The 15,695-nt window shown below is 38.5% G+C and overlaps 1 protein-coding gene across 4 annotated transcripts in view; it reads right to left on the bottom strand.

Moving 5' to 3' along the window:
- Tle4 (TLE family member 4, transcriptional corepressor) overlaps positions 1 to 15,610 on the bottom strand; it is a 137,952-nt gene extending 122,342 nt beyond the window's left edge. For all 4 annotated transcript variants that reach the window (XM_019210208.2, XM_019210209.2, XM_019210210.2 and 1 more), the window contains exons 1-3: positions 15,512 to 15,610; positions 14,331 to 14,394; positions 13,129 to 13,173 (exon numbers count right to left, since the gene is read on the bottom strand). In XM_019210208.2, coding sequence (XP_019065753.1) covers positions 13,129 to 13,173; positions 14,331 to 14,351 — 66 coding nt within the window. In that variant the 5' untranslated portion in view covers positions 14,352 to 14,394; positions 15,512 to 15,610. The remainder of the gene's footprint in view (positions 1 to 13,128; positions 13,174 to 14,330; positions 14,395 to 15,511) is intronic.
- Between the last annotated feature and the right edge of the window lie 85 nt (positions 15,611 to 15,695).

The raw sequence follows: 15,695 nt of genomic DNA, 5'->3' as shown, positions 1-15,695 counted from the left end.
AAGACATACTTAGAGGTAAAAGCCACACTCCAAAACAGTTCTATGGCCCAAGAAAATTAAAAGCCTTTAAAACAGTCACCCACATGCATAGCACAGTGGGATTTACAGGGAGAAAAAACAAAAATAAGCCAAGAAAAAAAAAATTTTAGCTTCACTCACCAGTATCCATGCCTTCAAAATTAAATCCACGCTTTGGACTCAGGGTACTTACAAACTCAAGGTTCCATTCTGTTTATTATAACATGACCAGAGCTATACGAAAACAAGTACAATGTATGCTTCCCTAAGCAAGAGCCTAAGTGAAGAGAGCAGAAAGGCTACTTTGCAGTGAGATGGACAGGTCAGGCCCAGCGTCATGAATAATTCTCCAATGGCCCGATCAACCTACCATGTACCTCTTGGTACCAACCAGAATGATGTTCCAGGAGAATGGCTGAAATTACTGGTAATGTTCAGCATGGAAAAAGAAAGGCTGATGATGGTCAATACATGTTAACCGGAAAAGAAGACTAAGCCTCGTCCCTTCCATGGGCTTTACATAAGGACATATCTGCCAATGCAGTACTTCCAATACTACCAGAAAGTGTTCTGCTTTGCAAAAAAAAAACAAAACAAAACCAAGTAGCATTATGAGGATCTGAATGTTTTTGGGGTGCAAATCAAGCATCCAATGAGCTGAACTGAAAAGTAAAAATTCTTCCCCAAAAGGTTTTTCAAGTTTCCTTCTTTAGAAAAACGATGTTTTAAAAAGACTACATAAGGTCCTGATTCAGAACTTAACCTAACTACTACCAATACTGTTCTGCTTATCAAAAAGCCGAAAAGATGAGCATGACTTGAAGGATTCTCTCAAACTAACTTAATTAGAGTAATTACAGGGCTGATTCTCAATCTAACTCTACTCAAAACTGCAATAATGAGCTGGGTGCGGTGGCGCACGCCTATAACCCCAGCACTCCGGAGGCTGAGGCAGGAGGACTTACTGTGAGTTCAAGACCAGCCTGGGCTACATAGTGAGTTCCAGGTCAGTCTCAACTACATAGTGAGACCTTGTCTTAACCCCCACCCCCCAAAAAAACCCGCAATAATGCCTCCAAACCTTTGGCTCTCCTGGCAATAAAAAGGCAACAGGGATAACAATGCTTTCCCATCCCTACAGTGGAGTTTCTCAACCTGACACTTTTGAAATTTTAGATCAAACAACTCTCCATTTTAGGGGACTTCTCTGAACTTTGGGTGTAGGATATCCAGTAGTATTCCAGACTCTACCCATTACATGACAACATTTCCAAGTTGTAACAACCACACATGGCCTCAAACAGTACAAAATGTCACCTGTGGAAAAGAAATGAAACCACTATTATTTAGCACAGTACCTCCTAAACTTGATTGGGTCCAGTTCCCTTGTTGGATCAGAAGGTAGTATGGATACTGCTTCTTCAGAAAAAGGTACACAAGTGTGCAAAATAGTTTAAAAACTTTTAAAACCAGCCAAGAACCCCTATCCTACCCTCACTCTGGGCAGGCACTCAAATTCCTATACTTGTCTGGACATTACTATGTGGTTAAAAAGAAGGTACCATACCGTGCCTTTTTTTAGAAATCTCAGTCAGAACTACAAAAATATCTGAGGCCTTTGCTCATCAGGAAAAGAATCAATAATCTCAGATAAAAGATGAATGAATTGATGGGTCTGCTAATCTAGTGTATCTGTTTATACAAAAAAAAAGACCCATTATTATTTTTTTAATACTATATTCACTGTGCACCGAGCACAGCAGTAGAATGTTTAGATACATTTAACAAACAAACAACAACAATAAAACACAAAAATTTACCACATTAAAACGGTCCCTCATGATGAAGGCACTGCCAATGTTTCAGAATTCAGGCTCTGAAGCCAGATTGCCTGGGCTTGAATCCCCAGTATGCAGCCTACCAGCTGTACAACCCTGGGCAAGTTTCTTACCTTATCTCTTTCATTTAGTTTCCACAAACACAATGAGGACAATAAGATCCCTTCCTCAAAAGGTTATGAATTAAATTAATACATCTAAAGCACTTTGTCTATCAGCTGGTACCCACGAGGCAATCAAAAAATCAGTGATATACATTTTTAAAAAATCCTACATCCTTCCGTAGTTACTGATAAGCTCCTGCCTTAGAAAAAGCCTGGTAAAGATGTAGTCATAACTGGGGGAGGGATTTAAAAACAAACAAAAACAAGAGATGGTTCTAGGTTGTGAAACACTGGGATTACTAGGATTATTTTAGCTGTCTGCAATAGTCTAACATTATTCCTAATGAAGTCCTACCAGACACAAAGTGTATTTCCTCATATATAATGTTACTTAAACCTTAACTCCAACAGCATGCCTGTCGTGTCAACCAATGAAATTAAGGATGGACCTTCTGACAAAGCTTTTCATGTTTTAATCGTATGATATGACAGAGTTGAAAGACACCTAGAAATAACCATCTGACGATAAATTCAATCTACATTTTTGTAACACCAGTCACTAGGTCAAGGACCTGTGGTAGAACTGGTGCTGAGATCTCCCAATTGCCTTTCTGAGCCTTTTCGCTCATCATAAGCCAAGTCCTCCCTGAGAGCTCAGAAACACAGAAAACTTTTACAGAAATGGCTGAGAATTCAGAGTGTGACATGATGCAAAATAAATGATAAAATGGAAAAAAAAAAAAGGTCCTTTAGCTGTTCCCATCTTTTATTTAGTCATTTTCTCTACTATGTCCAAGGGATCATTTTAAGTGCTATGGCTCTAGCAGTGAATAAAACATTCTTCCTTTTTGGAGCTTATACTATAACTTTAGTGAAGGAAACTGATCTCTACGTCCTTGATTCATAAAGTCAACATTAAACATTTTCTCATTCTTTTACTCACCATTAAGTCATTTATTTATGATAAACCAAACTGAAAAGCCGACACCTTCCCTAAATAAAGGATTCCAGACAGGAAAAATAAGAAAGCCCTGAGGATTTGAGACGTCAAGCTCGTTGTAAGCCATACTTTATGGACATGCTTTATCCTAAGGGCCATGAAATAAACCTTAACTAGAGAAATAATCGACATCTATATTGAATTCTGGAAGGGTAACTAGTATCAGAAGCTCATTACACAACAGGTATACCAGTGATACACATTCCCTTCTCACGCATATCGTCAGAAGACAATGACTGTATCATGTTATATTCAGAAAGTGGATAATATGTGCCCAAGGAAAAATACAAAAACTAATTCTTTTAAAGAAGCACTGGAGTTATATTTTATTGTATATCACATATATGTATATTACACATTTTATAATACCTATTCTAGTTTTACATGAACATTACAGTGAGTCACAAGAGAATCAGTAGCATTCTAAACCACCTACTAATTAATTATGGAACTCTGTCACGTTAACAACTGCATCTCATTTTAGCCATTGGGTCATTTGATCTATTTTATTGAGGCTTCAGTGAAAAATGGGTGAGAAAGTAGCTTGTTAAACACAAAGGAATATTTACATATATATTTCTACTTCTAGTTCCTTCAGGTAATTGTGAATTTTAAAACTAAATGTTTTAAAAAGAAGTTTCTGAGACAAAAGAGAACAGATGTTAAATTTAAATTACCATTCACGGAGTCACAAAGAGAATAAACCAAGCCTAAATGGTCACTTTAGACTGAAGGAGCTAAGAAATCTGAGCGTTCACCTATACCCAAAGTTTGCTGAGAAAAGTGTGGTCCTGAGACACTAAGGTACTTCATAGTACTGCACAGTTATTGCTAAAGTCAGAGCAAAAATCTGAGACTCTTCACTTAGGTACTTTTGGGGAGGTAGTTGGCACAGAGCTCGGGCAGAAATACCTGTCATACCAGCATTCTGACCTTGAATAAAATCCACAATCTATTTCACTGGCTGGCTGATCTCAAACAAGTTAAGTTCTCTACCTCAGCATCTTTGCATAATAGGAATAAATAATAATTTCATAAGACTGCTGTGAGAATAACTGAAATACTATTTGCAAAATAAGCTCTGCAATTGCTTACTATGGCAACTATAATTCTTCTAACAATATGCCCATTTCCTCTAACTTTGGTGTCTTCAAAGTTCCTCGTCCCTTTAAAAGAAGTAGAAGCCCACATTTTCACTGATCTGGAAGAAAGGTGAACACAGCACAGTGCACTTAAGATCATTATCAACCCACACTCATTCAAACCACATCTACACAGACCTAATAACAGCCAAACAACCCTTCAGATACTGTACATTCTGACTATTGATAGATTTTCAAACTGGATTTTAAGTTCAGTTAGGAAGAAATCACATTATTGTCTAAAAGACAGACTCAGCATGCCAAAATACATATATTCCTCATTCCCAAGTTAGATTGCCTTTATTTACTCTGTTATATGTCATATTTCCACAAACTTAACTACTAGGCAACACAGGCCTCAATAAACTTGAAGGTTTAATACTGATTATCCTACAACCCAAATACACCCTTAAAAATATTAAGCTATTCAAGATTCTTGGTTAACTGTATCTAAATGCAGGTATTCCTTCATTCACCAAATACTGAATGAGCACCAACACTTCCCCCCCTACACACACACACACTTCTCAACATCAGCTATACAGCAGCAGAAAACAATAACAAAAACCCCTGGAAATTATATTCCAGGTAGAGACAGGGGATAGGCAATAAACAAATACAGATCTAGCACTGTATACTTTTTTTTTTTTTTTTCATAGCATAATTTAGGAATGTGGGAGCAGCCAGTTTTATGAAGTGCTTTGCTAAAAGTGGACCTTGGCTTTGTATTTCAATTTGCTGATCCCAGATTCCCTTTGAGCAGGGCACTGACACTGCAGGGTAGCAGGGAGGAGAGGGAGGAGTTGTACTTCAAACGCAAATCACATTTTTTTGCAGCATAATTTAGGAATGTGGGAGCAGCCAGTTTTATGAAGTGCTTTGCTAAAAGTGGACCTTGGCTTTGTATTTCAATTTGCTGATCCCAGATTCCCTTTGAGCAGGGCACTGACACTGCAGGGTAGCAGGGAGGAGAGGGAGGAGTTGTACTTCAAACGCAAATCACACAGATCAGATCGCTCACTAGTGAGCAATGTAAGCTCTTGGACTGCCAAGTTGCATTGCCATGTTCCTCATGTTGCAGAAAGCCAAGAGCATCACCAAAACAAGTACATTATTTGCTGTTTGCAAACACTATGGTCTGGAAAGGAAGACAAGAAACCTACTACTTCCTCTCTTGCCAGTGACTCTCGCCAGGAGACCACAGGCACACTCAGCGACCTATGTGAACTCTGGTATCCCCACCCACAGACTGATCTTCCCTGACTGTGACACCCGGCTAGTCTCTTAAGCCCTTAAGCCTCAATGTCATCTGTTAAAGGAGGCCAATGGAATGACACTGCTTGGCAAACTGTCGGGTACTGCACTGACAGGAGCTATTTAAATAAATACATGGATCCAAGCTTGCTACCTGCTTTACAGGAACATCAGGAAGATTAAGGAGAACATGTAAAATGCCATAAGCTCTCTGCAAAGAAAGACTATTACACAGTACTACTAGTGCTTGTAATTTCTACCACTATTCTTTGCAGTTCAACTTCTCTGCCTTTCCAATTTGTTACCAACAAAATCTAAACCTTCAGAAGCAAAATAAGCAGCTAAAAAAACAAGCGTGAATAGAATCCTAGTTAGAACAAAGAAAAAACGAGGGCAGGGGATTTAGCTCAGCAGTTGGGTGGCCTGCCTCGCAAGTGCAAGGACCCAAGTTCAATCCCCAGTACCACAAAAAAGAAAGAAAAATGAGCCTGCTGAGAAAATCAGCAAATGTCCCTCATCCCTTTCCCAATTTCTCACGGACCTAGAGTGCTGCTGCAACAGGACCCTGAAGAAGTCCCAGCACACCACAGCCAGTCCAGGTTGGGGACAGAGCCTCCCAAGAAGTTACCCCTTCACTCCCAGAAACATAGACAAACCTTAAAGTATCTGTGAGCAAAATTCTTTAAAAAGGCTAGGATAAGGCAGTCACCAAAGGACACGGTACCTAAATAAAGGGTGCCTTGGAGTAACTTTGCCCTTCTGCTTCTTTGCAAAACAGCTAAGAAAATCCGCACGTTGGGTGTTTGTCCCCCTAGATGGAGAACAGATTACACACTGTAGGTCTCTGAGGAATAGTTTTGGCTCAGTGATATCAGATAGCAAGAGCTTTGTATCAATGCTGGGTCAATTCCAATGAAAACAGAGAGGGTATATAGGTTTGTGGTGATAAATGCCAGCTCTTTACAGACAGAAAACAACCACCAGTGACAGCTGTTACTAAGGCAAACTCAAAACACAAGTAACTTTCACTCTGACTAAAACTTAAGGCCCCTCCCCCTAAGTTTAATAATTTAATTTACTCCGTTTGCAGTGTACTTACTTCTAACAAGCCCTAAGCCTTACAAGCTGTCCTTTTCAACGTAGATACTCAGTTGCCCATACCTGAATGTGTTGCCTCTTGCTTCCCTCCAACAGCCCAGCTTGCAAATCAATAACTTAGCCTTTACAAGACCCCTGGGTCTGCCGTCAGTGCCGGAGTGCTGCAGAGTTTTTCTAAAAAGGATGGGGAGGGACGAAGGCAAAAACCTTCTAGAGATCATGGCTCTTTCACTCTCTTTGTAGCCATCAACTATCACTGTCCACAAGTGACAAACCAGGCTACCAAGTAACATAAGGCAATAAAAATTTTCTCATTAAAAACAAACAAAAATAGCGCATTTTTAGCGTTTGATTCTTCATCTTGTAGAGAAAAAAAACAAAAAAAAACAAGGTAAAATTCTAGGAAAGGAAAGAGAAAGTGAAGACTATCATCACCTTCATCAAGGCTACAGATGCAGCTCTCATTCTTTTTTTTCCATGCAGGGGATTGAACTTGGGACCTTGCACTTCAGAGGCAGGGTGCGGCACCTCTGAGCTAAAATCCCCGGCCCCAGCTCTCATTCTAAACTGTTGGTCCAACCCAGCTCAGAGTGACAATTGGACCTAAATACAAAGAAACCCCTGCCTATCAAAATGATAAATAAATAGAAATAAGCAATATGCAGCAGAGATTGAAAGGCAGTGAAAAGGATGCTACAAAAAAATTATTTGACCAAGTAGAAGCAAAACATCTGCCTTCATTTAAAAGTTTGAGTTGTGGGTGATTTCCTGCATTTAAAAACAAGAATCTCTTTCTGAACTACAAACAGCCACAAAACATCACATTTTCCCCTTTAGAACCCACAAGATGATGATTAACAAACAGGCTCTTGTCTTTAGACACAGTTTTAAGAACCACAAGGAAAAGATAAAAGTTAAATGGAAGAACACGTTTGTAAACAAAGGAAAAAGGTTGCCTGGGGAGAAGACAAATTCCCTCCTGATAAGCAATCAACTCTCTCAGCCATGTGGGAGACCACGTGTACGTGACCCCCACCCTCTGACCCACAGAAAGGAGCCTGGGACCAAGCCTTCCAGTCCTGGACTCCAGACAGCCGCGGTGAATCTACCCACACGCCAGGGATTCCGGGTAGACCCCAAATGGAAGGCTCAAGGACAAACCATCTGCCCAGGGCTCTCCATGCCAGCAATGAGCTTGGCTGGGCAGAATCTCTGCTTCCCGACAGACCATCTCCCAGGAGGCACTGTCCAGGTAAATTCATGAATGCTGAATCTACCCCCATCAGCTGTATTACCATCTACAGTTCTGACCCTGTTGAATCACCTTCTGACTGGCCATAATCCCTTTCTTAGGATCACTGTGAGAATTAAAGGAAAGAATTTTGGCAATATGCCCAGGTCTGTGGTAAGCACACGCTAGATATATAATAAATGTTTATTTCCATTGGAAGGAAGCTCTCATTCCACCCAACAATCACTGCTTTAGGTGAATAATCTATAGATATTCTCCTATAGGACCTCAAGAAAAACAAAATCAACAATCCACCATGTGAGAAAGGAAGAGGAGGAAACCCACGCTATTCAGAAAATACTCCAGTTAACACATACACACCTTGGAATGGGTTAAATCTCATCTTTGCAATCTGTTTCTCTTGCAGGATTGTGACAAGTAAGATAGCTCACTGGTTCCATCCTGGCATTAAGTACCCCGATGCAAGTACCGCTTATAGTTTTGGAAAAAATATCATTTACAATCTATACGAAACTAAATTTATTAAACCAGAACACAGCTGGCCTTTCACAAAATATCCAAATACAAAAAGGGGGAAAACACCATCAAAAACCTCCATTTGGTTAATATTAATTGTAAAATATTATCAGAGGAAAATAATCTGAAATTAGAAAAGGTGGCTTTAACCCTTAATAAAAAACAGAAACACAAGAAACCAACACGGACACACAGCTCCTAATTACATCTAAAATTTATGCAGTTATCAAAATTTCGCTTGAGATTTTCCAGTCCAGTAGTATCCATTCACTATTCATCACCCCTAGATTATTTCTTAATGTTTATAAAGCAAAAGAAAGTTCTTTCAGTAACATTTTTATTGGTTTATTAGTTCATTTTAGGTAGAACACCTTTGCTTTGATAGTGGATCCCTTTCATTAGGTCACGAGTTTGTTTAATCACACCCATTTTCTAAAAAAGCAGCAAGTAACACGTAAAAACACATTTCTGCCTGCTTCTCTATGAACTCCTCCAAATCTAAGGGTATATTGATATTGGTATAAGATATTGGTAATGCTCCCTGCCAAAAAGATTACCCTTAGTGAAATCCAGTTTAAACACAACTTTGAAAGAACTGACTTCCACTCCAAGCACTTTCTCCACATAAATTTACTGCATCCTAGAAGCAAGTACACACTACTCATATATATTACTTTAACCTCAATAAATCTCTTCTTAGGTTCCAAATCCTAGCCTGCCTTCTCCAATAGTTCACGGAAAAGCAGCGAACCTAATTAACAACAGCATCCTCTGCAACTCGGGCCTTGATTTCACCTATTTACACATTAACTGCAGCCTCCTTTTGGCCAATCCAGTCTATTCTCTGTACCATGCCGAGCCTTTTATCTGCCCTGGACAGCATTTTCTCCAGCAGATGAAGTAGATGCCGATTGATTTGCTGTCGAGCATGGTAAATTAATAGCAACAAATTGCTGAGGGCCCGTCTCGCTGCTCCACCATGCTTCGGCAGTTTTGCTTTATTTGCTCCATGATGGGCAGCAGTCGGCCTCTTCAAGTCAATTTCTTCTTAACAACCTGCAATACTTTTCAATGGTGAAAATAGAGCTGTTCCTTGTAAGTCAGAAATCAATATCCTATTGCCCTTAGAAAATGCTAAACAAGCAGTATTGGCAATCCACTTGGTACTAGAGGGTATCAGATATAATGCAAATCCATACTGCTTTCCTCCTTGTAGTTATTACAGTTTGCTAAAAGGTTCCTAATGTCATTTATCATCATTTACTATCGACCAAAGAGGCTATGATTATGATATCCTATCAGTTGGCAAGGCCCTTTCATTTCTATTCAATTAATATTTCAGCAGCACTCAAATGGTTGTGGCCTAAGTCTCATAATGAAATTTACATGACTTGCAGTGAAAACAGGAGTTTTCTTGCCTTGATTTAAAAAAAAAAATAATACATATATTCGGACACGTACATAATACATAAATATTTATATAAAAGTGTAGTATTCACTTAATGGAGTCTACATGTTAAGAGATTTCTAAAACTTTTCAATGATTCCTAAAATTCAAGCACTGGGCAAAACATTTTTAGAAGCAAAGACAGACATTCCGATTACAAAATACTACCCATAAGCAAGTCAGGAAACATTCTTGCGCCCTGCTTTTCTAAATTTACCATGGCCATCCATTTAGTTTCTATAGGTTGCATCCACACACCTACTGTTTCTAATCTACATCTGGTATTCCTTTTAGAGTGGTGATCACTGCTAACGGGAGGTTTCCATCAGGAAAAATGTCTTCAGGCGTCACAGGTGGAGGTGGTGCTGAAGGGGCAGCACTTAGTAATGCTATCAATGCACTCATTACCCCATCTGACCACAGTCCCTGACCCATTTGGAAGCCACACTCTATTTATAAAGAACAATCAGCAAAAGAAAGTAACAGCTAAACCCTGGGCTAACCGTCCCATCCAAAACATACAGCAAAACCCTGTACAGTACTTAGGGAAATCCTTAGGGAATGCAGGCCAGTGTGCTCTCATTTTTAAAATATCCATTTTGAAGACCTCACAATGAGGCACACATGCCATTTTTAACTATGTCCTGATCGTCATGTTCAGTTTCATGCGAGACCTCAAGATAGTGGCCAGGTGTTAATGCCCATTACACCCCACACCCTAACTTCTCTGGGGTTTTTTCCCAGCTTCATCTGCTCAGTTCTGTTAGTTCCACTAACGATTACTAGAAATTAGATCCATATTTTATGCTCTAGTTCTGTGTCATGGCACAAGTTCCCCTTAAAAAAACACCCCACTCATTCTACCAGGCTAATGCTATTTACTCAGTTACCAAAATTTAAATTAATTATGTTCTCACACATAATTGTTAAAAATTGGCAACATTATGCAGGCTTAATTAAGATTAAATCCAATTTACTAAATGTACTTTAATTGGTACTAATTACATTAGCTTTCATTTCAGAATGACAAATTCCCCATAGGTTTCACTTTATAGTTCTCTATCAAAATCAACACAGGGTGACCGATGATGAGCATCACACGAAACCAGGTGGGGAGAGCGCAACCCCCACTGTGTCCACTGCTTCACACTTCCACCCTTTTATCAGTTTGCTAAGTCACAGAGCAGTGACTCCATCACAGCCATCATTTTCTGTTCCAATGAAAAATTTCTCTACAAATAAATCCTCGGGCTGGCTTCAGCCAAGAACAGGAGTGTTAACCAAAAAAATACACAAAGGTTTCAAATATCAGGACCACCAATGACTAGGGTACTTCCAAGACTCCTGGGACTCCTACTCTTGAACCCTTCAAGACACAAATCTAATAGTGAATAAGTCTAACCCGATCTTGAGAACTAGGCCCAATTACGCCGCAGGGCGATTTCCCTGCATTATTGCTGCTTTCCATTACAAGGGTATCCAGTGAATCTGGAAGAGAAGCTAAGAGGAACTAAGGCTGTCTGCCTAGGAAAGCAAATAAAGACAGATATGCCTCTGTGCTTAAGGGGGAGAAAGAAAGAAAATATAATAAGTAGGTGGTTTGCAGGGCTGTCTGTATTTCGTAATGTGATAAACTGCCCTCAGGATTCTTGATATGATTGAATTTAAAAGAGAGAAAAAAAGGAAAATGTACTTTTCTCAATTTTAAATAGATGGCATTTGAGACCAGCTGGACAAGAAGATGACAGAATTACAGAGATATAAAATGTGTAAAATTAAAGAATCTCACATGCCCCCGGTACTGTATTTCCACATGAAACACATACGGCCAAAAACAAGCTATGTGTTATGCACAAAAATGTAGATGGTACCTGAAGATCTGAAAACTAAGAAGATAGAGGAGGAAAATAAAGGGATATTAAACATATGATCCAATCTTTATAAAACATTGATTTTGGTAGGGAAAGGGGAGGCAGGGATAAGGACCCGCCCCCCCCAAAAGAAAGAAAAAAAAGACATACAAAATCCAGACCTAAAATGATATATAACGAGGATGATTAACAATACTAACTCTCATGTAATTTATTCCTATAAGGTACAGCTATTAGATTTTGTTTAAGTAGGAGATATGTAAATTACTAAACAGAAAGCCAGGGATGCCAAAATAAGAATTTAATCTTATATGTAAGCATTCAATTTCATTTAACGCATGGCATTCAAACTATACTATAATGCTTAATACTGGCATAGTCCAACAGTATACAAAGTAAAAAAGTATCTGAAATAAAAAGTCCTCAGCAGTAGTAGTCTCACTTCCCACAATTTTTTGTCTTCTGTTGCTATCTATTTAACCGCCTTCATTGTCTAATAGGCATCTTTCAAAGAAAAACTATGTATGTGGGCATGTTCTGAGCAAGTGATGAATAATTCTATGCAAATAAAAAAAAAATGGAACCCATAAATAGTACAAGCCTATTAATACATGGTTATTTCATATTTTCTAAACTTACATGGTAGTAACATCCACCTTGATCATAAGACATAAAAATCATTACATCTTCCCTTGCCTTCTTCTCAGCAGGCAAGCATATACACATCTATTGTGAAATGGTTGAGGAGCACAGGGGCACTTCGAAGAGATCATTAAAAATAAATGCTTCCAAGAGGAATTAGTATTGCCAAACAGTATTTCGTACACCTTCATATTATATGTATACATATGCTATTTTTTCTGTGTAGGAAACTTAAGCCTAATTATTTCATTTGGTTTCTTCCTAAAAAAACGACTGTTTGAATCATATCCCTCAGTGCTTTCTGACTAAACGTGACTTTTTTTTTTCTGAACTAAATGCTAGATTTCAAGCCCTAATATTGAACCTTATCACATCCTCTTATGAGGCTCATTGGCTCTGTACAAATTTTGGAAGTAACGGTTACAGTTCTCCATAAGACCAACTAAGTATGCTCTGGGGACCTGTATAAGGATTTTACATCAACTTCTTTTGTAGTTCCACAGATTTCATTTTGATCCTCTCAGCTCACCCTCTATCTAATTCTTTCACACTGAGCCAACAACAGCTACACAGGTGCACAATATTTAAGACTTTCTAAGAAAAGCTCTTTCACAAAACAAGTTTGTAATGTCCAAAATACACAAAGCAACTCCTACAAAAGAAAAACAAGATATATTTAAAATTCTGGAATCCACATTTTGAAAGTATAGAAGTTTAATATGCATTCAAATGTTTTAAAATAACATTTTCAATGATTAAATTTAGGATAATACGGAAGAAAAATGAGGAACCACCTGTGAAAAAATAGTGTCCTCTCCAATACTCAGTATGTAAAATATAGGCAGCCACAACAATCTGCAGAAGAAAATTGTAAAACGTACAGTTTTCTTTTCAAAATGCACCAGCATTACCGTCATTTAAAAAGGTTACAAAAATAGTAACTTACCTGCTTGTGCATTTCTATATTCAACCCATAGGACATTTCATAATACTGTCAAAGAAAGAAAAGCAATTAAATTTCTGCTTTTCATCAAATAATCTCCCCAGTTTGTTCAAAATGCTCCAAGTATGTTTAAACCAAACATGAAAGCCTCACCAAAAGTAAAATGGCCATAATACCTATGTTAAGAAATCAAAAGGGGTGCTCAACTAAGGTCTTTAGTTTAATAAAACTACAAACTACCTTAAGACACAGACTCTGCAAATGACTCACATAACTAGGAAAAATTATGCTCAAATAAGCATCCTTAACATCTCCACCTGTCTTGACCTGTCATAAACAAATGAATCAAAAAATATGAAAATTAGGAACTATATTTCTCTAATTCCTAGGCACGGTGGAAACTTGTCTTGAAACTCGATGTGCTGAAAGAAAGGTTGGAAAAGATGGTGTGCTACATTAAGAGTTTAGTTTCTCGTGTTTAGTTAGTATACTGCTCATATTCACAAATCCAAAGCAAAAACGCTTCACAGAAAAGGAACTAGTGAGTTATTCCAGAGTCTTTTTGAGCAATCCTAAAAGGATGCTTCATACTTCTAAAGCAAATCTAATTTTTTGTACTTGTACTATAACTGGCATTTACAGAAAGTCTAGCAAAACAAAATGAACACTCCTCAAACCAATGCAACACTGTAGAAATTGAAAACATACACACAAAAATATAAGGATAAAAGTAACATAAAGAAAGAGAAAAAATGTGAAAAGGGGTTTAGTGTCTCCTTTTATTCATCATTCTTTAAAAGAATTAAGACATTAAAATTTTAAGGGTATGTAGAAAAACTGGTTAAAACTGTTTCGATGCGAGAGTAATAAAACAAAGAAAACCACTAACAAAAACATTTTGCTTGTGACTAAACAAAACAAAGTAGGTTTTGTTTTCATTTTTTTTCTCCAGTCTGTAAAAACAAAGCACAAAAAACTAAACCTCATGCAGTGGAACTTTCTGAAAATTTAAATGAAAGCTGGTTGCCAAAGGCAAGTAATAACATCCTAGAATTACAAGTTGCTAATGAACACATTCCCACAACCTGGACTACACCGGCAGGGCCAGTGATCTCCCTGCCTGCAGCCTCTAGCAATCGCGTGTGCGCTTGCTCTTGGGATCCCAAACTAACAGGCACTCTGAATCTGTGCAATGGTTCTCTTACCATGACATAATGCCGCTGCATCTCAGTCTTCTCGCTGGCGAGCTTCTCACATTCCAGCTTCAGACTGTTCAAGACATAGCATAATCTGAGTACAGTGCAAAACTTAACCTGCAACCTTCAAATCCAAACACACACTTCCTCCTCCAAATCATCACCTACCAACACCAAGTCAACAATCTTAACCACCACCTCATTAGGGAAAGGCAGGAGAAAAGGAAGACTAGAACCAGACTGGACTTGTCCCTTGGATAAGGTCCAAATCGAGAAATTTTTATTTTTTAGTTTTTTAAGATAACTTTTTAAAGACATAAACCCTCTAATAAATTTAATTCGGGAACTGCATCCAGAATTGAATAGTCAATAAATTCAAGCAAAACAACAAGAACAAAGAAGTAAACAAATAATGACTACACACACAAGCATGAGTCCCCCAAAATGTCACAGGGGAGCTTTTTTTCTTCAATGTTCTACGAAGAGATTAATGAAAATATGAATCAGGCAGTCATATGAATGATGTCTTTCTTTTTCCCCTCCAAAACACACAGACAAGTTGAATACCACCACCCAGGGGCAAAGCGTTGACCGGTTCAGCGGCTTGTTTTGGTTTTTTCATTTATGAAATAAGAACTAGACATCATTACAAAGCCAGCACAAGGAAAATGTTTTAAAGGCACTCTAAGTCTAATAATCTCCTCTAAGATGAAAACATTTTTTTTTCAGCATAAAAGTAATGAAACTGTTCGCTCTGATACTTCCCAGGGCTCTCTGCTATTTAGTGAAATGGCAGAAGGAAGAAATCAAGCCCAGAGTGATAACCAAGGAAGTCAAAAGGCCCCAGAATCTTCCCAACCTTCCATTCTCCCGGCCCCAATAAATCAATACCGAAAGTTTGGCCTCAGCGTTTTCCAAGTCTCCCCAGTTTCGATTGTTCTGCCTCGGTTTTTATTTACGGGAGAAGAAAGGAACGCTTAATTTCTTTACACCTGCCTAAAGGAAAAGAGGCCTTGACATGCCCTTTCGGCCCACAGGGGGAAAAAAAAAAATAATAGTAATAATACCTTTGTGGTGGCAAAAAAAATAAAAAAATAAAAAAAAAAGAGGTGAGTGTTTGTGCGTGTATGTGGGAGGCAGACGACAAGAGCTAAGCAAACAGAAGGATCAGCTAAAGTCAATATCGTTACCTGTGGTATTGAGCCTGCAAAAACTGAAACTCCTCCTTAATCCGATCACAGGATTCGGAAATGGTAAATTTAAAGGGTTGAGCAGGCTGATGCGGTGCCTAAAGAACAACAATAAAATATTTAATTAGCCCACATCACAGGCGAAGCAGAGCGAGGGAGCGGTGCGCGCGCGGCGCCGGCGGGG

The sequence above is a fragment of the Fukomys damarensis genome, unplaced genomic scaffold (genome assembly GCF_012274545.1).
Source record: "Fukomys damarensis isolate Sample0158 unplaced genomic scaffold, DMR_v1.0_HiC HiC_scaffold_31, whole genome shotgun sequence".
Lineage (NCBI taxonomy): Eukaryota > Metazoa > Chordata > Mammalia > Rodentia > Bathyergidae > Fukomys > Fukomys damarensis.
The sequence above is the reverse complement of the archived record's forward strand: the minus strand, read 5'-3'. Positions and strand labels throughout refer to the sequence as shown.